At 37.4% G+C, this 23,840-nt stretch overlaps 4 protein-coding genes and 1 long non-coding RNA gene across 6 annotated transcripts; 1 reads left to right on the top strand and 4 right to left on the bottom strand.

Annotated features, from left to right (window-relative positions):
- Positions 1-531: 531 nt before the first annotated feature.
- LOC114519465 (short-chain collagen C4-like) lies at positions 532-1,344 on the bottom strand. The gene is made up of 2 exons (XM_028539605.1): positions 1,131-1,344; positions 532-1,010 (listed from the first exon to the last, which is right to left on the bottom strand). The coding sequence occupies exons 1-2, from the start codon at positions 1,342-1,344 to the stop codon at positions 532-534; spliced, it is 693 nt and encodes a 230-aa protein (XP_028395406.1).
- A 3,290-nt stretch (positions 1,345-4,634) lies between these two features.
- LOC114519636 lies at positions 4,635-5,445 on the top strand. The gene is made up of 3 exons (XR_003686600.1): positions 4,635-4,665; positions 4,779-4,916; positions 5,154-5,445. It is a non-coding gene; the product is annotated as an uncharacterized LOC114519636 (long non-coding RNA).
- A 280-nt stretch (positions 5,446-5,725) lies between these two features.
- Positions 5,726-12,380, bottom strand: LOC114519298 (transmembrane protein 104-like). Of its 2 annotated transcripts, none has more exons than XM_028539412.1 (10): positions 11,950-12,380; positions 9,556-9,677; positions 8,848-8,950; positions 8,675-8,711; positions 8,471-8,529; positions 8,368-8,398; positions 8,163-8,262; positions 7,793-7,913; positions 7,301-7,394; positions 5,726-6,826 (listed from the first exon to the last, which is right to left on the bottom strand). In XM_028539412.1, exons 1-10 carry the CDS (start codon positions 11,980-11,982, stop codon positions 6,084-6,086), a joined length of 1,443 nt encoding a protein of 480 aa, XP_028395213.1. In that variant the 5' UTR covers positions 11,983-12,380; the 3' UTR covers positions 5,726-6,083. The 2 variants fall into 2 exon arrangements, with proteins under 2 accessions (XP_028395213.1, XP_028395214.1); XM_028539413.1 differs by having other exon boundaries at positions 8,860-8,950.
- Positions 12,381-12,391: 11 nt separating this feature from the next.
- Positions 12,392-18,098, bottom strand: LOC114519297 (ATPase family AAA domain-containing protein 5-like). Its single transcript, XM_028539411.1, has 14 exons — positions 17,886-18,098; positions 17,509-17,812; positions 17,105-17,268; positions 16,736-16,989; positions 16,532-16,664; positions 15,894-16,329; positions 15,547-15,751; positions 15,129-15,386; positions 14,861-14,954; positions 13,953-14,716; positions 13,578-13,842; positions 12,988-13,483; positions 12,620-12,778; positions 12,392-12,477 (listed from the first exon to the last, which is right to left on the bottom strand). The coding sequence occupies exons 1-14, from the start codon at positions 17,953-17,955 to the stop codon at positions 12,393-12,395; spliced, it is 3,687 nt and encodes a 1,228-aa protein (XP_028395212.1). The 5' UTR covers positions 17,956-18,098; the 3' UTR covers position 12,392.
- A 4-nt stretch (positions 18,099-18,102) lies between these two features.
- LOC114519464 (biorientation of chromosomes in cell division protein 1-like 1) lies at positions 18,103-23,161 on the bottom strand. Its single transcript, XM_028539604.1, has 7 exons — positions 21,800-23,161; positions 20,842-21,713; positions 20,500-20,641; positions 19,013-20,369; positions 18,795-18,901; positions 18,331-18,717; positions 18,103-18,266 (listed from the first exon to the last, which is right to left on the bottom strand). The coding sequence occupies exons 3-7, from the start codon at positions 20,639-20,641 to the stop codon at positions 18,103-18,105; spliced, it is 2,157 nt and encodes a 718-aa protein (XP_028395405.1). The 5' UTR covers positions 20,842-21,713; positions 21,800-23,161.
- Positions 23,162-23,840: the final 679 nt, after the last annotated feature.

Raw genomic sequence — 23,840 nt, 5'->3', positions numbered from 1 at the left:
CAATAGAATTTCAAAAAATTACTGATTGTAACCTATTTTGGCCAGAAAGGCTTAAGTAGGTTGCTGGTCTCAACATAATTTCACAACCTCACAAAACTAAGGACCTTATTTAGTTATTTCAGTAAAAAATATGGCAGAGCATAGAGTTTTTTTTAGACTTTTTAAACAGTTGTAAACATACTTGTAAGCAATGAAATGACAGATTTGGAGCTTAAATAAATCCTCATTTTAAGAATACCAAGGTTTGATCCAGGTTATGTCCAATGTGATATAACAAGATCACCTGACTATACCCAATAATACACAGAAATACCTAACAGTACTCTGCAATACCCAACAGTACTCAACGACACCTAAATAGCACCCAACAACACCAAGCAAAATTCATGATGAGATTTTATGAACATTTAGGTGTAAAATAATTATTATTAAATTTTCGTATCACATGGGAATAAACGATGACATATAACATAATTATACGCACATAAATATGATTATGGTTCAATGATTTAAAACACATTTTCGCTTTATTTATTTTGTGCAAACCACACAAGTGAGTTCTTTACCAGTGGCGTATGGTGGACAAGGAAGAGCACCACACTGACTTTCAACAAAATAAAGTAGGGCGCCATTATGATCAACATGAGATCCTGTTGTAGCTTCAGCGTTCTCGTCAACACAAAGAAACTGTGTTCTTCCGTTGTGACCATGATTTGCGGACATGAGATATCCTTTATACTCCAAGGTCCAGCCTGAGGCACAGACATTACGAGCTGGTATCATCACGTGACTACCACGTGACTCGGTGTGACAGACTGCGCAGGGAGCATCGTGATTATGGATGTTTCGCGGAAATACGTTAGAATAAGCATGTGTCTCGTACTCGGTGCCATAGATATAACTCCCTCCTTGATCACCAGCGGTAACTTTGTCAAATATTGGATTTATTGGCAGACAAAGGTAGTTTGATGCCCCACCAGTATGATGGTACCATGATCCAGCCATCACACCTAACCATTATAAAAAGAAATTCAGAAATCATCGTGTTTATATCATTATTAAAGCATGTTTCAGTATCAACGTTTCAGGTTTGCTTGGAAAATTCTCAAATTCGACCTTGTCACAATTACCTGAATACAACATGGTGGTTTTGACAGATTGCGGACAGTCATTTCTTCCCCAACGTGTGTACACCGCACCTCCTGTCACACCTACGGAGTCTCCTTTCACACCTTGTGTCCCTTGTGGTCCTGGTTCACCTCGCTTTCCTGGTGGACCTAAATGAGTGTATATTCTATGTAAAGACACGTCTTTCGGAAACGCATCGCGCACAAGATAAGGCATTTTACGTACCAATGAGCATTGCATCACGACCATCTCGACCTAAAATATGTATAGAACTGTTCAGAGTTCAAATTTACTTGAATCATCGCATTCAGTTAAAGCTAAAATTCAGTATTTATTAAAATCAATTCGCGGCCGACTGTCGTCCGAACTACGGTTTAAATTGAAGAATACAAATTACCGTCTCGTCCAGGTAAACCTGGAAGTCCTCGGCATAGACCACTTGTTCCCTGACCAGACGAAGCTTGCCTATTTAATAAGAGAAAAAGAAATTGATATTCGGCAATTTATTAACCCTGTACTACCGTACTATTATGTAAGAACGTTTGAAACACAAAAATAGATCTATTTTCGCTTGTTTCAACCGACACAGTCGAATTACTCCAACTATGTCGTCTCGATAGTCTGTCTGAAGAGTATTGTAAATGTAAATTCAAATGTTTTGTGTGCGTTAAATCTCATTCGTCATTATGGCGCACAGAGATTGTAATGAATAAAATTTCCCCTACCTTTTTCTTATTTGATGATCATCAGTATTGGCCGTCACAACGGAGCACAACAAGTGAGCAAGAAACAAAATATAAAAATGACGGAAAGACATGATTTTCTTCAAAAAAAAACAAACGACGAGTTTCAATTGAATTCAAGTCTGTTGTGGTGTCGTGATGTTGATCAACCTGTTCTTTTATACACCGGGAACAGATGAACACAACAAAACATATCTTCAACGACGTAGTATTGTCCCAAACGAGCTGGAAAACGTTCGTAAGTGACAGATGAGTTTCAGATGAGATGAGATGAGATTATAAAACCATCACCGTGTGGTGGTGTTGGCTTAAGAAAAAGCCAGTATTGCGTTGTTTTTGCAATGATTTAACCCCGTAAATCCAGTAAAAGTAACATTTTCTACTCTACTTTAAATGATTTTGTCTCAAAAGGTGGGCGAGAGTGTCTATTTAATACCCACTTGTCATGCAGAAAATGAACTAAATAACGAGAGAGCAAGTTAATCGAATTAAGGTATATGTTTGTGGCTGTGCGTGAGAATATAATTTATATTTACTTCATTCTATAGCACGTCAGTGTCAAAGGATAGGGCGAGATAAATAGCAAGGTCAAAGCAATCATCAATGAAGAGAGAATTAGCTTCGCCATGGCGAAGCCGGCAGTTTATATACAGCGTCATTTCACAATGAAACAATCGTCAATCATCACTGATTTTTAGGACGAGCTATATGTCGTTGATCAAAATATTATTTGATCAATTGTTCTTCAAATCAAGATTGCAAAGATCAATAAAGAAAACACAAGATCACTGAAAGACATGAGACGTGTGGATGTTTTTTCAAACAGGAGAATAGAATATTGAATTATGTATTGAATAGAATTATATCAAGTTGATTTTCACAGATCAAAGACATGCGCAACATGACGCAACGTGTTTGTATCAAACACAAAATATTTTAAAAGCTCAAACATTTTCGTGATCCAGGAAAGATATTCGTGAACTTAATTCATAAGTTATTCACCAAAGTAAATAATCCGTTCAAGTAAATATTTCTAATATGCATGATTATGCTGGCAATCAGAGAGTCGGTAAACAAGAAAAAAATCACTGTTGTGATATGTTCTAGACCTAGATCACGTTTTGTGAAGAATTTTGCTGAAACGGTGGTTATACAATACATACTAAATATACGACACACAGGAAGTAGAACCCCCGCGTTGACGCAGTAAATACTTGTTGATGCAGTGACTTCCATAATTGGGCATAAAAATACTCGCCTTATTTAACTGGTGAATACGAAACCTTGTCGCATATCTACTGTATACGAAAACTAGTTTTCTAGTAGAATTATAAAAAAACGTGCGTGTAGCTGCAAAGAACTGCAGAGGTGAGAGGCTGGTATGTAAGATTGCTGCAACGAAAATTCGTAGATATTCTATATGAACAATAAGCGCCATAGGACGCCGGAGACAAATTGCTGTCACTCTGACTCAAATAATTACCATGACATGTAATAAATCTTTAAAGCCGTATAGGTCCTTCAGCCAATTCAAAGAAAGTCTCAGTAAAAATTGCAAGTTTAATTGAACGGGAGTCAGAGAAGCGATTATCATTTCCCCCTATATCCACTAAAGTTAAGTTCTGCATTGCCAAGTTGGCCGACTCCCAATGCCATTTGCTAGTTGCACAAAAGAGACAAAAGATGGTACTTTACTTATCTATAATTTGTCTTTAAACTCTTCACCGAGAACACCTTTTGTGCGGGAAGACAAAAGCTCGTATAATTTGAGATTTTTAAATTTTAAAATGTTACAGCTTGTTATAACGGAAATAATTATTTGTGTTTTCTTACAAAAACACTTCGTATTCTGACGCTATTTCATTCTTGTCCTGATCCTCACTGAGAGAGCAACACAACTTTTTAAAATCAATTTTTGTCAACTAAACGCTGCAATGAAGTTTCTTCATCGAAATATTTTACTGATCTGGTTATGTCTTGTGGTGGTCAACATGATCCATGGCGAAGACATCGAGTCAGACGAGGAACGGTGAGATATTTTGCAAGATGGTACTCTAGATATCTTTTATTTTATGAAAATAAGATGAGGAAGTTGTATGTTAGGGTGTGACCACAAGCAACAGTATAAAACTGAAATTTTGTTTTCTTGCCAGGCAAATTCAGTGTTTAGTCAGTTTAGTGGCATAGATAGTCATCATAAAGTTGTGATTGATATTCCGTTAATGGAATATTAATATTTTTTCTTTTTATGAAATAGCTCGATAGCTAAACGCGAGACGAAGGATAACAAATCATTGTGTCTAGGCTTGCCAGGTCTTCCAGGAAGAGATGGTACGTTATTTTCCGCTTCTTTTTTCCACTGCTATAGGGTGTTAAATATTGCTCTAGTTCACATACAAATTTTCAGGCGGTAATTTAAACATTTCAAATTATACGATCGTGAAATCTCCAACCCACTTAAAAGATCGTTTAACGATGAGCCTGTGTTTACAATTGAACAGCTTCCCCACAGACCCCACTAGTGAAACATGAAACCATCAACGACAGCGCCGTGTGATACTTTGCTAGTTTAATATCTGTAAAATCATGCATGCGCGTTTATTGGCCGTTCTGGTCAGATCCGTGAGTGAGTACTCTATAGACTAGTCAAAGGTAAGAACATAGCGTCTGAATGCAAGCACTAGGTTTCTTTCCAGAACTGAAGACATTCACACTTGTACAATGAGTACATACCATATTTAACTGTTTATACTTCTTCCTAAAGGACGCGATGGTCGTGATGCTGGCTTACGCGGTGAGAATATTTAAGTGGATTTTAAAATAGCTAACTACAATTGCTCTATACAGTTAAACCAATTTTTTTCATGCCAATTTAAAACAAGAAATTTCTTCGCACAATTCTACCAGGACCTCCTGGAAGACGTGGACCAGCTGGACCTCGAGGTGAAAAGGGGGAAGCTGCAGGATCAGGAGGGGGAACTGTGTACACACGATGGGGAAGAAAACATTGTCCACAGATCTCTGGAAATAATGAATTATATTCAGGTATAAATTATAGTTGCAGAGACCATAGAATACAAAACCGAGAATTGTCAAAATTTCCAGTTGTACCTATTCTCTCAATTTTGTAGTGTGTCCAATTCTATCAATATAAATAGATAGCTTAGATGGGGAAACGGCAAAACGTAGGAAGAGCATGATTTACAGGCCAGAAGTTCAAAAATCAATTGGTTTCTCGTGTCTTTAGTATGCTGTGTTTGAATTTCTCTAAACAATGTTTAGGTGTGATGGCTGGAACACATTATAGCCATAAGGGTGGTGCATCAAACTATCTTTGTCTACCATTGAATCCAATATTTGACAAAGTTAAGGCTGGTAATCAAGGAGGGAGTTATATTTATGGCACCGAGTACGAGACACATGCTTATCCTAACGTATTTCCGCGAAACATCGCTAATCACGATGCTCCCTGCGCAGTCTGTCACACCGAGTCACGTGGTAGTCACGTGATGATACCAGCTCGTAATGTCTGTCCCTCAGGCTGGACCTTGGAGTATAAAGGATATATCATGTCCGCACATCATGGTCACCCCGGAAGAACACAGTTTCTTTGTATTGACGAGAACGCTGAAGGCAGAACCGGATCTTATATTAATCACGATGGTGCCTTACTTTATTTTGCTGAAACTCAGTGTGGTTCTCTTCCTTGTCCACCATACGCTAATGGTTATGAACTCACTTGTGTGGTTTGCACAAAATGATTCATGTGCGAATGGAAGACGCTTTAATACCCTTATTTCATTTTTTATCGCCCAATATCGTCAATCATTTAACTAATGTATTCACTTAATAATGTATTCACTTAATAATGTATTCACTTAATAATGTATTCACTTAATAATGTATTCACTTACGTAACAATGTAATCAATTCATGTAATCCAAAATAAATCTTATTGTTGAAATGGGTAATATTTATTTTCCATTCATTGTACTAATCATATTACAGTAGAATTGCGCCAGCAACACTACAAGTTAAAATAATTGTGAAAAATTGCATGAACTTCGTTCAAAAAAATATAATGTGTTCTAAAATAGAGGTTTTATGTCATGCTAAAAGTAAATTCAATTTATTCTTTGCTTTCGATGTTCTTGAAGGTGTGAAATCATTTCATGATTGCTTTTATGTATTTCAATTTGATTTTTATTTCTGTCATATTCGTTTCTTAATGTTATACGCGGTTACAACACCAACACTCAACAATGTCCAGGAAAGGATCATCCACGTCCAAAAACGATGTTTAAAAAATGATCCATAATCATTATCATTAAACCCCAATATTTCTGCCGCCTTCTGACGACCATAGACTATCAACATTGTCGGTATTATGTACTGAACCCCTACGCCAGCGTAAGATCCGGTCAGACTCACCAACATTTCAACATTTGTTGTGCTAAGAGCTATGACGATTGGAGGAAGAACTGCGAATAATGGAAATCCAATTCTATCAACTATCCACGGGAATTTCCTGTCATCCTTGTGGAAAAGAGCTTTTAAGTTCTCGCGTAAAGTTATTGAAATTATAGGAAAGCTTGCTGATAGTGCAAAAACTGGATACAGCGCTAGAAATGTGCTGATTCCTGTTGAGGTAATGTGCTTGAAGCTAAGCGTGTAGACATCCTCGATTTCTGAATCAACAAAGGTGAACAAGGCGGTAAAAGAAAGCAAGCTGTAAAATAACAGAGCGACTCCAACGTCCATGAACAGAATAGTTGTGACGTTTTTCTTGCTTTTCAGAGGCGTGATGAGGGAGGGGAGGGAGTGTTGACACATGAAGGAATAAACAGACGCACCAAACAGATCTGGAATTCCCGAAAAATCTGCAACACTAGGCCTTCCATTCCCCTTTCCTTTCCCAAGATGAATTAAAGCAAGGACAATCATGAAGCTAAAACCTGCAATCATATGTTGAAAGATTGTTTAAGATAACTGCAACTTGTGCTGGCTTCGCGCGCGAGTTGGTCTGAACTAAAATAAAATCCTCTTTCCACCTCACAAGCAAAAAAAAATCGATGAAAATTCGTGAATTCTTCCACTGCAAACTCGTGCGATTAAACGACGCTTTTTAAAGTGATTCAAAAAGAGAAAATATACCTAAAAATACTCCATACTAGGAACGCCATATTGAAAACCTTCTTTAAAAAATTTCATTTCAATGCTTTATAAATTATAAAGCAATAGAATTTCAAAAAAATTACTGATTGTAACCTATTTTAGCCATGATGGCTTAAGTAGGTTGCTGGTCTCAACATAATTTTCACAGTAAGGACCTTATTTAGTTATTTCAGTAGAAAATATGGCAGAGAATAGAATTACCGGTTGTTCGGATGACAGACAAGCAATATAAATAAATTATACTGTGTACTTACAGAGCCAGCGAAGAAATGTGGTCAGGTATTGGATATATTTAGTTTTCTGAACATTTGTGAACGCAAAGGGACAAACTAAGACGGCGAACGCAGCCTAAAAGAAAATACAAAAATAGTAGAATCAGGAGATGTCTGAGTTTAGATTTAAGGAAAACAAGAATGTGTTTCGCTATTTACATCGCACTTTGCAGTGTATAATCTATAAGAATCGGTTGCAGACGAAGGCTGGATAGCGCTATCCATCGGAAAGTGACTTTTTAAACAGTTGTAAACATACTTGTAAGCAAATGAAATGACAGATTTGGAGCTTAAATGAGTCCTCATTTTAAGAATACCAAGGTTTGGTCAAGGTTATACCGTACAACGGGCAACATAGCGATTAGAAAATCGCTGTCCAGGCAATGAATAAAGCTATCCAGATTCCGTGCAACCACGGGTGATAAGATAAAGAGTATTCGAGGTGATTCCAGGTTAATTAAGCCTATACCTCACCACTAATATTCTGTAAACATCATCACGCCTCAGTCCACAACATTTATCATCATCCTGGCCTGAGGAACTGATGGAAACATTTGTATTATTGCTGTCATTTCCACTACTCTCGGAGGTTTCGCTATAAAATAGGAATTGCAATTGAGGCGTTTCGACTGACAAACCGCGTCTTCATAACTGTATTGTATGCAAACAAATTTGATTGTTTACGATTCATTTATATATTTAAAATGATGTTCAACCAATTAAATCTGGCACAAACGACGAAAATATTGTCCGGAATCACTCAGAACCATGGTAAGCTGTGGAAAGCATTTTTTTCGACGACAAACTGGACACGTACTCTTACTTTTACTAGGAAATAGCTTACCAAATAACGTCCCTCATTGATTTAGGAACAGCAGTCGCATATATGGCAAGATCTCCATACAAATAGACGGCAATGCAGAGATAAAATAGACGAATACCAACTGCAAGAAAGAGATGACATTGTGTTACTCTGAATGTGGAGGAGCAGGTGACAAACGATAAGTTTAGATGTGTTTAGACCTCGTTTATATATATACATTACTTACTTTTACCAAAGAACATGCGTGCCATTTCGCCCTAAAGGGGTAAAACAAAGTGGTTAAATAAAAAGGTAAATTTATCTGATAATCATTTCGTGGCTGAACTCACCATTTCAACTTTCTTTCGTATCTCAAAGGAAGGTTGGCCATTAATTTCAGCGTTATTACCTGGAAATATGGAGAAGACAGAATGAGGGATTAGGACTGAGAAAACAGAACTTGACTAGGAATGAATAACAACGTGAATGAACGATTCAAGCATTGATTTAGTAGATACAGTTGATTATTGCCGAGAATAGACAACGAAACTTACTTAAGAGTGTCCTTGATTCGTCTTGCAAAGTTTCAATCTAAAATATCAGCAGTAAAATAAGTGTCAGTAACAGATGATAACCCGGAAATGCTGGTGCAGAACCGGGCAATTTTCACGTGGTCCTTCCAACAATCCACAGGGACATGCAACCACATCGTTTTGACTATTTTTACCTTTTCATTTACCTCATGATTTTCAATCTTCGCTTTTTCTTTTTGTTGTAAGACAGCGTTTGCAATCGCCATTGCTTCAACCATGAAGGAACACGTCATAAAACTTAAGTTTCAAAATAAGTATTTTATTACAAATACAATAGAAATCAAAATCTTTAAGCGGTATTAAGGTGCTGTCTGTAGTAAAGAAGTGTCTCTAGGGACAGATGAAACGGCTTGAACAGTGCCTATTTAGAGAGGTGTCTGTATTAGAGATGTCTGTATTAGAGATGTCTGTATTAGAGATGTCTGTATTAGAGAGATGTCTGTATCCTATAGGGCCTGTTCATATGAGAGGGCCAGCCCAGTTTAGCCGGGCCTATTCGCATTCATATGAGCTGGGCTGGCCCAACAGATACGGTGTAATTATTTTTTCCTTGTTGTTTAGCCACCATTTTGAGTTTGTGGGAGTAACTGGGATGTAATGGATGCAATTTTACAAATATAGTAAAATAATATGCGAGGCGAGATCCCGGCACTGCCAAGCTAGCCCTGGTAAACCGGACTGGCCTGTCTCATATGAACAGACCCTTAGAGAGACATCTGTATTAGAAAGGTTTCTGTATTAGAGATGTCTAAATTAGAGAGATATCTTTATTAGGGCGTTCTCCTCATTACTGAGTTACATGTGTATATCCTCTCTATATTCACAATGTCTATTAACTTTACCTCAAGAAAGCAAGGATAACAATGATGATGGCTGATAAAAGCAATCCTGCCTCACTAAATGCCTTCGGTAAAGCCAATGCACCAGCTCCAACAATCAAATTAAAAATATATACAAATCCAGCCTATCAAAAAATATTAAAAAAAATTAATAATAGTCTTTTTAGAGAACTGGCCTTATCAGAAAGCAGCTCATGGTATCCTACTTAAAGAGGTGCTTCTATTTGAGATAACCTCTTATTAGAGGTTATGCTATTAGAAAAATGTACTAAATTAGAGAGGTGCTTCTATTAGAGAGATGCTTTAATTAGAAAGGAGTCCATATTAAGGAGGTTCCTCCATTAGAGAGAATCCTAAAGACAAATTCCAATATATTCAAAAATATCATAATACTCAAAGACAATCAAATCAAATAAAATTTTAATTTTTATATACAAGATACATTAATCTATGCCACACATTGTGGTGCACATATTAACAGCAAATCTGACAAATACTTTGGAGGTTATTTGCTTATAATAATTGTGTAATTTTAATGGTTCCCTTCTCAATTATTTTCACTGAAAAACCAACAATGACCAATGTTCAATGTCTTTTAACAAAACACACTAAATTTAATGAAACAATGGGAGAGGAATCTATGCTCCTGTGCTGTCCATCCAGGTTGTTAACAACAGAACTTAAGATCAGTCAGTCTGTACTCCAACATCATGATTGGCCGTCTGAACCTGCTCTGATAATTTCCCATTTAATACAAAACTACAACTCTTTTTAGGTTCAGGAATCGCATCAGGATCAATGTTCTCTTCGATTTCACGAAAAATCTAAACAATTAAACGACATGAATAAAGGCAGGCTGTTCCTACCCCTCGGGTCCAGCCACACCCAGGGTATTTGCCTGTGGTATACCATAGCCTTGGCTTGCAAGGGTTACCCTGGACATTCCAGATATGAATACAGTACTTCAAAGACCCAATTCCCTTCTAGTTAATCTCCATTGATTCATAATCATAGAATATCAAAATCCACCCAGCTTACCTGCATTCTTCGGCGTTTCACGACGGCTGATCGTTCAATTTTTGGCCTGTCCTTTTGCTCAACTTTAGACTTAGAACCAGTAAAGGAAAAATCAAAAATTGTCGGCACCGCATCAGGTTTTAGCCTCAGTCTCTGAACTGACCATCCAATCGATCTTAAAACGGCAGGATTATGCTCAAAACAAGCGTCTTCGAAGTGTCTCGAACACAATCTTGAGGATTGTGCGGGCTTCCAATTCTTTCGCCTGATTCTATCGACCCAACGGTTACGCAAAGTTCTTTTTTTAGGAAAACGAAAATATGCAATCTTTTCTTCTAATTCATTTGGTTTGGCCTTTTTAGAATTGCTTTCGCAATTAAACGCGATACAATATTTCATTTCGAAGGCCTTGGTTTATAGAATCCCTCCAAAATTATACTCCAACTATGACGTAAAGAATTCGGAGGTACTTTATGTACGCGTAATATGATGTCCTGGCCCCGACGACAACAGATAACAAATATAATGAAATTATTTTTATCACTTTTTTAAATTCATTAAATTTTTAATTAAATATTGAGCTGAGCTAATCAGTTAATGAATACTCTACCAGTCAAAGTGTTCTAATTGTTTCATATTTGTGTTCTAATTTTTTCAGTACAAATTAATTGAAACAACTCAAAACTCAAAGTACATATTGCACTTCCTCTTTTAATAAAGCATATATGCAGTTACTGGATGATTAAATTTAGTGTATCACATTATACCTGCTATTTGGACAAAGCATTTCAGCATGTTTATTGGCAGGAAAGTTAATGAATATGTTTTATAATGGCCAGAGAAATAAAGGCCAAGGTGAAAGTGTGGTGCAACTTGTGTAGGCACACCAACAGGTTTCAACTTGTGTCAGTGATATGTTCCTAATACTGTGGTAAGAGGTAACTTAAGTTATTCGAATGGCAAAAGACATGCCAGTGTTTTGTATGAACAAGTGAAGTGATTTTGAAGCAGAGAAACTATAATAGCAACTATATATCAACAGTAGCGTAGCCAGCCTCACAATTTGTCCTGCAATGCGAATAATTTGGAGTTCATTGACTGTGAAACAATAAATGTCTAAAGACATGAATAATTATTTCTACTTGAAACTTTCATAGAAGATAATCATCAGACTGGCCACGTCACTTTGTATATCTCTAAATTATACCCAATAGATATGTTTTAAAGTCTATGTAGAAAAACGTTTTACAATTACACTAATGCATGAGCCTCCCAATTATAGTCCAAAATATCTAATCACATGATGCTCTCAATTCCGATTAAAGAATCTTCATTCTCATTCATAATATGTGGCAAAAATGAAATGAAAAGTAAACTCACCAGGGAGTTGTATTGACTGTCATTGTCAGTCATTTTGGAAAGCAAATAAATGCTCTTGTTCGTCGTTTTTGGATAAATGATATTGCACTTTTCAAGGAGTTATTCAGCCAAGGATATTGCTTCAAAGAATTCGTGTTTTGATGATTATTGAGTGTGCTTTTGGCGATAAACGATTATGCTGAAGTCACTGATTAATGCCTGGGCGATGAACTCAATACACACTGGATTACCCATAATGCCATAAGCCACAGAAAATGCCCCAGTTCACTGCAGTTCACCTTGGCTGTGAATTTGCTAACAGGAATGTATGCATAAATGCCCCCCCCCGATCTTCCGCGGCCCCTGCTGTGAATTGTTGTCAATCACTATCTTAAAAGCATAAGGAGTTACTTTACATGAATATAATAAAATGTGCTTTAATTTAGTCTAACTAGTAGTTTTGATTAACTAAAATAACTATCCTCTGTCAGGGATTGAATTACAGACGAAGGGATATGAAGTCCTATTGAATCAAAGTAGTGATAGAATCTAGAATTGAAATAGAAATGGATTTAATAATACCTGAAAACGGCTACTTAAAGCTAGAAAAATGCTCGTTTGAATGGAGAAGTAATCTAAGAAAATGTTCTACTGGGAAATCTTGCAATAACTGACAACAATAGCAACAAACCTTCGCTTGATGCGCGCGGCTTTCCTCAGAGATTCGTCTTTACAGATGTTGTGCAGCGCTGGTCTGTAATCCATGACAATGACTCTTCTATTGAGACAGTTCATTTCGGGCAAATACGATGAAACAGAAGAAAAATCTTGTTCTTGTTTTCTTGTTTTACTAAAGAAAAGTTCAAAATCATTTTAAAATCTGTTCCATTCTTTCTATCTTCCTCCTTTAAATATTCTCCTCCCCCTTTCCTTCCCCTCTCTTTCCTTCCATCCTCTCTTCTCTGTTCTTTCCACTCCCTCCAGCTGCATATGACATAACTAATCTGCACACAATCTATGGTAGACTGTTCACAAAAAACACGAAAACCACCTCCATACCTGACAAGGTTTTCTGACAGGGTCGTCACTTGCAGACATCTTTCACCATCAAGATCACTGAAAGCATTTGTTGAATCTGCTACCATTTCATCGCAACAATTCGGCGAGATTCTTGAATCGATGTTTTTGATATCACTTGAACACGATAGCGTAGTACAAGGCTGGGACATTAACTTATTGGCATATCTCATCATCTGCTCTCCATTACGGCTGCAAAGATTATGAAACTTTCGACGTGAGTGTTCCAGACTTGCCACCTCTAATGCTCCTCGAAGCTCATTCTGAAGATTCGTTGTTTTCCAAGGTGTTTGACTGGCGGTGTGCTTCCCAGCAGAATCACTGAGCCCAGGTGATATCCTAGCTGACCATGCACCAAATATTTCTTCAGATGTTCCTGGTTCATACCGGTAAAGTTCTGCATCCATGAATGACATAACTTCATAGAAATTTCCGAGACATGTCAACGAAATCCCATCAAGTTTCTTGGAAAGTATATCTAAACAGTTCAGCAGTTATGTCTAGATATTTTTCTAGTTTACTGATATATACATGCATGATGAAAAAAAAACGAAACGAGAGCGTCAAACTACCTTCATCTGAGACCGTTGCATGACTTGCATCATCTTCAATTCCATCATTCACGACGTCGTTTTCATCCTTTGGGGATTCTGCGCCATTTTCCGTATCAAAAGAGTGACCGTTGTCATCACCAGGTTTTGGATTCAAAGGATTGTCACGAGCCTTGTTTATAGAAGAGAATACACAAGGCAGTATTGTTTCAAGATTACAATACAATATATCCATGTTCATACTCTGACAATGGGAAGTCACCAAACATTTTTGTCGAAAAGAAACCTAAAAACAATAGGATTATTTAATTCAAACTTGCATAGTTTTTTCTACTTTGCACAGAATTCAGTGAGCAAGACTCACTTCATGACAATCTGCATTTCCAAGTGTCTTACCTTAGTTTTCAAATCAGACTTCAATGTCTCAAAAACATTTCCAACGTTGTTGTCAATATTTCGAATTCCTAACATACTCTCTAAACATAGATTATGCATCTCTATCGGTGCCTTCTGTGATGAAATTGTGTCATGTTTCTTCATTTTCCCTAGTTCGTCGTTTTCTCCCCGTTCACAATCCTTGTTGTCATTGATCACATCAAATTTTTTTGTGCTATCAATCTTCTTTTTAGACAATGATTGCAATTTCTCCATCTTGTCCAATGCCAGCATTTCATCATTGGAATTCTGAATGGAACCTTTCTTATCTAATCTACTTTCGACTTCAATTGGACTACAAGAACTGGCTGTATCATTATCAACATTTGCATTAACAGATAGAACTTTGCCATCACACTCTTCTTGTGTCCTCACTGTCGAGTCCATTTCGATAGCATTTCCAGCATTAAGTTGAGTGGTGTTTGCTTGACCATATTCCACGTCATTTTTACTCAGAATTCCAGCACTAGTTCCAATGTCATTCCTAATTGTTATTCCACGTTTATCACAAGCACCAGCAGCAGAGTCGATCCAGAACTGCAAGTTCAACAACAAACGACGAATATCTGCGTGATTCAGCCAGGAAAGTGCTCGTACGTCAGACGGATTGACAAATACATCCTTTGTTAAACAAACGGTTTGGAAATACGCAGCATAAAGTTTGAGTGAAGGTGATTTCAGTATTATATGTTCATACTCGCCATCAATGTCTATTGCAGTAAGATCTAAATCAGAGAAAACAACACTGAAATACAATTGCTTCATCACTATTATTTTACTTGTTGTTCATGCCTATATGTAAATTCATGCGTCTTTATGGTGATAATCCTATCGCTTCGAAATTACAATCATAGACACTTCACACGCACCTGATGCAGTCATGACAATAGGCCGCTTGGAATTCTGTCGAAGAGTATTCACAGACACCCAGAATCCTTTGTCTTCTTCGAACAAGATATCGACCTAAAACAGAGAAAAATAAACACAAGCAATATGGTTGCTGATGTCCGGCAGCACAATGTGAGGAATCTCGTGAATTTTTTTTGTCTGGATGCAGTCCTGAATCTCAAATGGATCCCAACAACGAGAACTTTGTAAACACTGCAACACAAGCAGCGACGTAAAATACCAACTTACTTCATCAAGTAAAATCAAGGACATCGGTCCTTGAAGTTGAGTTTCATCAGAAAGCTGCTCCTTCTTCTTTGACTGTCCTTTCTTCTTTTTATTTCCCTTCATCTGCTCTTTCTTCTTCTCTTCGTACGGAGCAGCCCGAGGAAATAGTTCAGTTTGCATACCACGCTTCGTGGAAACCTGGTGGGACTGTGTGGCTTCCAGTAATTCTGATAAAATATATTTACCACCTCGCTTCGTGGACGAGTTTACCTCGATAACCTGCAACGAAACAAGATAAGAAAAGTTGGCGAATTAGGTCAGAACCAGGCTTTGAGAGCTATTAGGAATTGCTATGAAATAATTGCTTTCTCCGACAAATCAAGAACTATAAGTTTTGGGTAGAAATGCTTGATTTGCCAGTGACGTTTGAAATCAGAACCTTGAATCCAAGCTCTTCAGCACAAGCATAAATAGAAGATGTTTTCCCAGAGCCAACAGGACCAGACAATAACATCGTATTGCATAAAATATCTTCATCATCGAAGTTCTCATCCTCGTTGTCATCACTTGAATAAAAATCTGAATCATCATCATCGTCCTGCCACCAACTTGATGTTTCCTTTTTACCTTTCTTAGCAGCGAGCCTGTTAAAAAAATAGCAAGTTAACGTATAGATTCAACGACGGCATAAATTCTTCAATTCAATTCCTTCTTCGTTGTGGAAGAAGTTGAGGTCTATCTTGTTGAGACGAGGCATTTTTTCAATGTAGTATTTTGTTATTTTACTTTTGGTGTTTCTTTTCTTTGTGTCGCTTCAAAGCTTCCAATCTCTTCTCTCTCAACGTCTTCCACTCAAACAGCCAATTCCTTAATTTTCCACCAGCGTTGGTGTTTCCCAGGATTTCTGTTGAGTTCCTCGGTTTGAAACACTCGCTCCATAAAACCGCAGAAGAGCTAACGTCAGAGTCCTCGTTCATATTCTTGGTTGTTGCCTCGACTACCTCTGATGTTGGCTTCGTGGTTGCCTCGACTACCTCCGATGTTGGCTTCGTGGTTGCCTCGACTACCTCCGATGTTGGTTTCGTGGTTGCCTCGACTACCTCCGATTTTGGCTTCGTGGTTGCCTCGACTACCTCCGATTTTGGCTTCGTGGTTGCCTCGACTACCTCCGATGTTGGCTCCGTGGTTGCCTCGACTACCTTCGATGGCTCACCCTCAACAACTAGAAAGAGATTTAAAACAGATGTAGACATCTTCGATGGCCTGGCCTTATCGTATTAAAAGTGGACGATTATAAAGTTTTTGTGTATTCTGGGCTCGTGTCCGAACTGGACATGAAACGGGGTGATTGGATACTTGGATTTGAAACAGACTTTAAATGCACTCCCTTATTTAAGACCAAACGATTTAATTGCAAATTATACCTTTTATATCGTTCTCGTGTGCCTGAACTTTGCCATCTTGTTTGGAACAATCTTCTTTCACTTCAAGCACTTCAATAACAGCGTTCTCTGCCCTCTTATCATCTGTTTCTACAAGAGCAATCCTGGTGTCCGCCTGCAAAATACCACACAATTATATATATTTCTATGTATAAACATGAGCTTCGTCAATAATGAAAATCCTACCAAATCATCTTTCTTTTCTTGTAATCTTCGTGATTTTCGCAAAGACTGCTTCCCAGTCCCACAATCGTCTGTCGCATCATTATTCGTATCCACTTTGGGCCGAGAACTACGTGTGGAGGGTTTGATGAAGTCATCATCACTTGAAATCTTTCGACATTTTGGAGATTTTCCCAGAGGATCCGAGTTACTACCCTGTGTTTCCACGGTGTTGCCATTTTCCTTGCTTTCCATGCTTCTTGCTTTCCGTTTTTGACCTTAAAAAGAAAACGTCTTTTGAGAAAGGACACCTCTTTAATAAGGACATCAGAACACCTTGCTAACACGGGCACCTTTCTAGAACAGTTCCTTCTTTATTTCATTGTAACTAACCTTTTCTTGGTTTCTTAAACTCCGGTGCATTATTGACCAGTTTTGCTTTCTTTCCACTGGGTTTACCATCCTGTTCCTCACCCTCCCGCGATCGTTTCTTATCAACGTAATTCTCTATCTTGTTGCTCACTCCACTCGACTTTTTCCCTTTCTTCAGTTTGCCACTAAATGTGCAAAAATGATGGGTTAAAGAAGGGATCAAAGGTGACGAAGGTTGAGCTAACGAATAGTGTCCCTAAGTGTCCCCAAATGCCGGATGGTTCTGCAGTTTGACAGAACATCTCTCATTATGGAGTCTTTTCTAGAAAAACCTAGTTGTCTTATGAAACAAATAACTATCGAAAAACAGGTTATGACAGACGACAAACAGCAGAGATTGAACTCCACACAAGTGATCACACTACCTTTGTTTTTTTGTGGGAATATCTTCGACTTGTTTCGTCTGCTTTCCCATCAAGTCCACAATGGAAGTCGTTTTCGCTTTTTCCTTTTTTGATCTGGTCGTGACGACGTCAACATTCTTATTCTTGACAGCATTTTCTTGATTTTGAAACGCCAGCAACAATGGACTTTCCTTTTTCTTTATCGTTTCAGGTTTAGTCTTTCCCTGAGCTGTTGCTCTGTTCTTCTTCGAAATCTTGGTGAAGGCCACGGACTTTCCAGGAACATGTGTTGACGGTAAAGTGACGTTGGAAGATACCAGTGGTTCTGTATTAAATTATCGAAACACAATCGCTTATAATTTCCTCTTTACGAACGAGCTAACTAACATGTAGACTACCTTTGCTACCAGAGGTCAGAGCTGGCTTGAAATTCTCATTCATCTTAATTGATCGATTTTTATTCTCCATCAATAACTTTTTGCAAATATGCAGCTGATGATGGCTGCGTTTAAAGAGTTTCTTTATTGGAATGCCTTCGTAGAACGTCTTCAAATAGGACAGAATCTCCTGCTTTTGACTCTTGTCCAGCTTAAGCAACGCGTTCAGTGGGTTGCTCTACAAAAATGGCAAATATGGCAGAATAATCGCAAAACTTTTCATAAAGAACAATTTTAAGCCATAGAGTCTGTATAGTACCTTTGTTTTCTTTTCTGAACAAGAAATATCCGTCTTTAAAAAGCTTAAAGACATGGTTCGTTCAGTAACGGATCCACTTCCATCTAAAACATATCACATTTTTTAAAAGAAAGTTACACAATCACGCTAAAACGACTTCAAACTCACCAGGCCAGAAAAAATAGTCCTCCTTGACAAATCGATTCCAAACTATCGGTAGATTCCATTTCATATCATTCGCTTCATCTTTCTGCTGAACATGGCTGATCTTCGGGAACGGAGCTTCAACAAACTGTACTGGTACAGGACTGGCTTTTGTCGTTGGCTTCTTAAACATGCTCAAGAAAGCATTCAGACTTGCGCTGGAATCGTCAATGGGAATATCCGAGTTACAATGGACGGGTGAATTGATGGCGTTTGCAATTGGTTGTAGACTGCGATCTTCTTTTACTTCAACGATTTCTTTATCTGCTTCTAATATTTCAGCTTCTTCTAGTTTAGATTTTGCACGACGCCATGCACCAGGGAGGAATATCGGAGCAATTGGACCTGAAACTACGAAATCAGCGAGATTATTTCAACCTTGTCCTAAACACAACACAGCTACTCTTTTGTGAGCGCAGTCATAATACCTTTTCGAGGTTTTTTATCTTCTGTTTCAACAGGAGATGGTTTTGCTTCAACTGTTGATTCAGTTGCTTGTTCCTCCTCATCACTACTGTCAAGGATACATGATTTTCTAAACAAAAAACAGCATTCATTATCACCCTTTTAACCAACAATGTTGATCTATATTATAAATATGTCCTGTCACTCAATTTTTAATCCAGTAAATCTCTGCACTTCTCACCTTAAACGTCTTTCCCTCCTTGGTTTTGTAGACTTACTGTTCCTTCCCTTCTTCCTATCTTTATCTTCATCACATGTATCAATACTTTTTTCCATTCTTGACTCAGTGTTTCCATGTCGACTTGTCTGAAAAAGTTCAGGTTTTTCCACTTGTTCCTTCAGTAAATCCTGTTTCCTCTCTTCCAACTGAACTTGTTTATCTGGACTGATGAGCACTGTTGCTTCCACAGCAAACACTTTCTTTGCAGCTGTCAATGCTCTCTTCCTGGTCAGAGGTTTACTTGAGATCTCATTTACAACTGGAATATCCATAGCTTCCTCCTGATTTAAATCCTCAATAACTTCAGGAGTAGGAACAAACTTCTTCCGAGTTCTAGTAGATGACCTAACAGCTGTTTCATTCACACTACACTCGTCCCTCTTGCATCCCTTGCTGTGGTTTCCAGTCTGTTTTTTTGGCTGAAGCAAAGCATTTTCTCCATCAACTTTTCTACCAACATCTTTGTCATCAATACTGTCCTTCTTTCTCCTCAAAGCTCTATTCTTTTTACCCTTTTTCTCGCCTTTTTTTACTGAATCATCCACCCTGTCACCTTCTTTACAAGAGCTACTACAGTCGAGATCTCCATTGTGATTATCAGTATCACTCTCTGTTTTTCGTTTCTCCAAAGTTTTCTGTTTAGAACTTTGCATCAGAACATCAAAGTAATTCTTCTTAGAATTCTCCAACCTATCTTTGGGAGTTTTTAGACTTTTACAAGAGTCCTTAATTTTCACAATATCTACATCTTCAATCTCACCCCTTGTGTCCAAATTCTTCTTTTTGGATTCATTTTCAAAACCTTTATCATTAGTTTCATTAATGAACAAGATTTCAGCCTCAGTGTTTTGTGAGATATCACTAAGAGATTTTAACCCATCCTCTGGGTCTGATGGGTTCAATATTTCTATAACAGGTTTTACACAATGTCCAGATGCCTTTGTCCTATTTATTCGTTTCTTTCCTTGTGTCTTTGACTTGGTAATGTCTTTGACTTCTGTTTCACTTGACTTACTTCCATTTGACTTGGGGTTCATTTCAAAATCCTGATCACTATCAGAAGTGTCTATTGCACTTGTTTTTACCTTTTTCCTTGTTTTTCCTTGTTTCCAGCTGAAGTTCCACTTTTCTTTCCTTTCACTGTGACATTTTTCACCAGCATATTCCAGTTCAACATCTCTGACATTACACTTACCATCTTTGTGGTAATCACCCTGATCACGGACACAGTGGTCTAGTTCTTTGTTATCAGAAGATGATACACACTCCATCACTTTTTGATCACCTTTGTCCATGCTTATGGGGTGGCTTACATCACCTAAAATAACCACCATACAATTGAACTTGCACATGAAAGAATATTGCTTATAGCAAGATTATGAAGAGATGTTTGAATGGATTCTGACATTTCAAGTATTCACCCTGCTATATCCACTGTCTTCATTTACCTGAATCTACAGAGTCCTCCTTCAATTCCACCATAATTGGATTTTCATCAATCTTTTTATCCGTTTTCAACGGGTCATTTGATTTCTCTTTCTGAAAGTAATTCATAATGCTTCCTCTTTGTGTAACTCCTGTATCCCCCATCTAACACGAAAGAAAAAATATTGCTTAACCTATATGTAAGCTGTGCTATACGCTCCATTTCGCTGACAAAGGGAATAAAAATATCGTGTACATATTATAGTCTACATTTTTCAAACTAAGTTCTGTACAAACTAGACAATATTACTTATCATCACAGCTGTAGTTAATGCTATGAGATCTACGACTCTATGTATCCTTACCGTATAAAATGGTGGTGTTTAAGAGATGTGTATAATTACTATAATATCGAAATTTAATAGGCTTTCCTTGCAAAAATTTTACAAAATATTCCATGGATGCGCTGTTCCATCTGATCCCATCCTGCATATAACAAGAATGCAACTTAATTTATCCATATTTCGTAGTTTTTCCACACACAGGAATGTAGCTGAGTGATGTTACATGACGATCGTCAAAGCACCAGGTGAAAATTTACAAGATTTATGAAGAAAAATAGTAAATATCAAAATGGCGCCAACTGCTAACAAGCCCGGGTAATTTTGTAAACACAGTGGGGGTACGTGAGGAACTGGTAGGGAACTCGATGGATACAGGGTGGATATAGGGTGGATACAAGTCGTACAACTTATAAATGCTGAGCTGGCTCTGACAAAGAAACTGACGATTTTAATAATCTAAGATCTCTAATTTCTGCTATTCTCAACTTCTGCTATTTTTCTAGCACTTGTCAGATTACAATCCCACTGATTCACTGAAAATCAAAAGTCGTGTAACAAAATATAGCCGATAGTTTTGGTGCAAGAAATACTAATCTTTATTTCTTCAGATATACATAAATAACTGTTTCTACTTTCACATAATATTGTTTTGAATCATAATACTACAAATTTCTTTTAAAGCCATCGACAATCAGGCTGTTGAGACTGACTCGTGTTTGCCAGAATCTTCAGTCTCTGGATTTGGAATTAGGAAACACAAACTGACAACGAGGTCCTGTATATCCTGTGGTACAGATACACATGTTTCACATCAAGGCTAGACTGACCTGGAATGGTGCAACATGTCCCACCATTGTAGCAATAATGAAGAGAATATTGCCCTGTGCATTCGCCTTGAAAAAATTAAAAGAAAAAATTAGAAAGTGAAGTCAGGCAAAGGCAAAGCAGATTAGCTAAATGGATAAGCACAAAGTCATACTTAGATGTCCACTCAATGCATTGCAAGTCCCTAAAGAAAATCAATAAGAATTAGTTATGCAAGAGGGAGATAAACTCAGCTTGTTTGGAGAACAGTTGAAATTATATAAAATTGCATTGTAATATAAATACCGTAAATAGACGGGTCTGTGGCAAATACAATGATTTTTTTGGTTTAAAGAAATTTCGCATGAATTTGGTTAAAATAAGGATGTATATTCCAATTACCTGAGTCTGCAGCTGATCCTTCTTCACTATCACCTTTGTTCATGGCGATACACGCGAAAAGGAAAACAAAAACTGCAACAAACTTCATATTTCTCTTCTCAGTTCCAAATCTTTTACGCAGCACAAAAATTAAACAACTTGTGACCATTTGTGTTTCTTGTAAATGGAATATATACTGACGATGATCTAAACTACCAAACATGCATGTGTCGTCATCCGCTAAACTAAAGAATTTTCCTTAATCTGAAACTTTTCATAAGAATAAGAAAAAGCAGAGTCAGAACAACAAAGGTGTTTGTTTTGTGCAGGCTTTTTTTGCGCTTGAAAAAGTTTCCTCAAAGCATAAATAACTATCAGCCTGGAAACAAATTCTTCCTCGAACTGACAATCACTCACACTCCATGACAAGGACTTGTGTTAATTTTCGCTGTAGGTGGTGCTACTATATCTATAATCCGGTCAAGCATTCATTCGCCAGGAGAGACAACATTAACCACTCTGGGGTTCTCAGTTTAAACCATCTTTTGTTTTACACACCCCATTCTTAAATTTATACCGAAAGACAAACTTCCGACGATGGGATTTTGAATGGGGAATGGAAAGACCTCTTTGCATACATGTGAAGGATAAGTCCAATCGTTTCCCAGCAATAAGTTCGAGCTAACTACACTTGACTGTATAGTCAATAAGACACCAGCCAAAAACAATATGTAACCAGTTTTTTTAACGACTCTGGCCAGTTTTTTAACGACGAAGATGGAGGGCATAGAACAGCCATTGTTAAATTAATACCTATTACTTAGAACTACTCTTGTTTTTCACTCTCAAATGCACAAATTCATACCGGAATTAAATAGGATTTTGTGGCAGAGAACGTGAGATTAGTTTTCACGGAGGGAATCGTTTTTGCAGATTTATTCCACTCGCACGATATGACGTATTTTCGTGTAGGTATTGTTGCTAAAAATAGAAGGGGAATTGGATGGGAACTGCTATAAATTAATGGGCACCAGCTGAAGACAATATTTAACCAGACTTTTCTTTCAGCCTTAAAAACAGCTTGATATATACTTAACAAAACAGTTTGAAAAAGCCAGATAGATTTTATTATCACAGCAATATATTTTTAGGCAAATGATAAAGCACATTTTTATGATACTTTCTATGCCCTAGTCCCTCACAGATCTCTAAAAGCCTGTTGGCTGTGATGTAAACCACTCTTGGTAATCCAGCAACGGTTTACGATGAAAAAGTCTTTACCAGCATTAAATGCATAATAGTCAAATTATGTTTTCAAAACATTCTATATTCCTATTCATTTTGTTAATACAGGACTTTGTACACTAGTTTTTTGGCACCCTGTGTATCAATGCTTTCCCTCATTTCCACAATTCCACCCTGAAACTGGTTTGCATGTTCACATATATGGAAATGTCAATGGCCCTTTCACCAATACCTTGAAGCTGGATCTTCAATTGAAACAAAAATTAGGTTGAGGCTGGAAAGATTTTGTTCAGCTCCTCCACAAAGGTTGTGTGGTTGATCTGCATCATAAGGTTTTGTAACGCTTCACTTGTTCTTGTATATCATCTATGGAAGTAATCCCGTACTTCTCTTTGTTTTTCTCCATCAGTTTAAATATTTGTTTCAGTTGTTCTTGCTGTATTCTAAATTAATAAATATTCAACATCAATATATATGATCGAACTTGTACAAATCTTGTAAAATGAAACTTCATTATGTCAACTGTGGAACCTGCTTTTAATTACAAGTAAGGAGTGGAATTCATCCAAAATACAGCCTGACATTATAAA

Source organism: Dendronephthya gigantea, unplaced genomic scaffold (assembly GCF_004324835.1).
Source record: "Dendronephthya gigantea isolate DGI-Jeju-01 unplaced genomic scaffold, DenGig_1.0 000013F, whole genome shotgun sequence".
NCBI lineage: Eukaryota > Metazoa > Cnidaria > Anthozoa > Malacalcyonacea > Nephtheidae > Dendronephthya > Dendronephthya gigantea.
The sequence above is the reverse complement of the archived record's forward strand: the minus strand, read 5'-3'. Positions and strand labels throughout refer to the sequence as shown.

What these genes read in the sequence shown, in the direction of transcription:
- LOC114519465 (XM_028539605.1), bottom strand. Translation starts at nt 1,344, where the DNA reads ATGCCTTATCTTGTGCGCGATGCGTTTCCGAAAGACGTGTCTTTACAT. An exon ending in AACCACCATGTTGTATTCAG is followed by an intron (nt 1,011 to 1,130) that starts GTAATTGTGACA and finishes TATAATGGTTAG; the next exon opens with GTGTGATGGCTGGATCATGG.
- LOC114519298 (XM_028539412.1), bottom strand. Translation starts at nt 11,982, where the DNA reads ATGACTGACAATGACAGTCAATACAACTCCCTG. An exon ending in ACGCATGTTCTTTGGTAAAA is followed by an intron (nt 8,263 to 8,367) that starts GTAAGTAATGTA and finishes TCTTTCTTGCAG; the next exon opens with TTGGTATTCGTCTATTTTAT. An exon ending in ATGTTTACAGAATATTAGTG is followed by an intron (nt 7,395 to 7,792) that starts GTGAGGTATAGG and finishes ATTTTCTTTTAG; the next exon opens with GCTGCGTTCGCCGTCTTAGT.
- LOC114519297 (XM_028539411.1), bottom strand. Translation starts at nt 17,955, where the DNA reads ATGGAGAATAAAAATCGATCAATTAAGATGAATGAGAATTTCAAGCCA. An exon ending in AAAGAAAAGAAACACCAAAA is followed by an intron (nt 15,752 to 15,893) that starts GTAAAATAACAA and finishes TTTTTTTAACAG; the next exon opens with GCTCGCTGCTAAGAAAGGTA. An exon ending in CTGAAGAGCTTGGATTCAAG is followed by an intron (nt 15,387 to 15,546) that starts GTTCTGATTTCA and finishes GTTTCGTTGCAG; the next exon opens with GTTATCGAGGTAAACTCGTC.
- LOC114519464 (XM_028539604.1), bottom strand. Translation starts at nt 20,641, where the DNA reads ATGGGGGATACAGGAGTTACACAAAGAGGAAGCATTATGAATTACTTT. An exon ending in AGGAGGGAAAGACGTTTAAG is followed by an intron (nt 18,902 to 19,012) that starts GTGAGAAGTGCA and finishes TTTTTTGTTTAG; the next exon opens with AAAATCATGTATCCTTGACA. An exon ending in GGACTATTTTTTCTGGCCTG is followed by an intron (nt 18,267 to 18,330) that starts GTGAGTTTGAAG and finishes GATATGTTTTAG; the next exon opens with ATGGAAGTGGATCCGTTACT.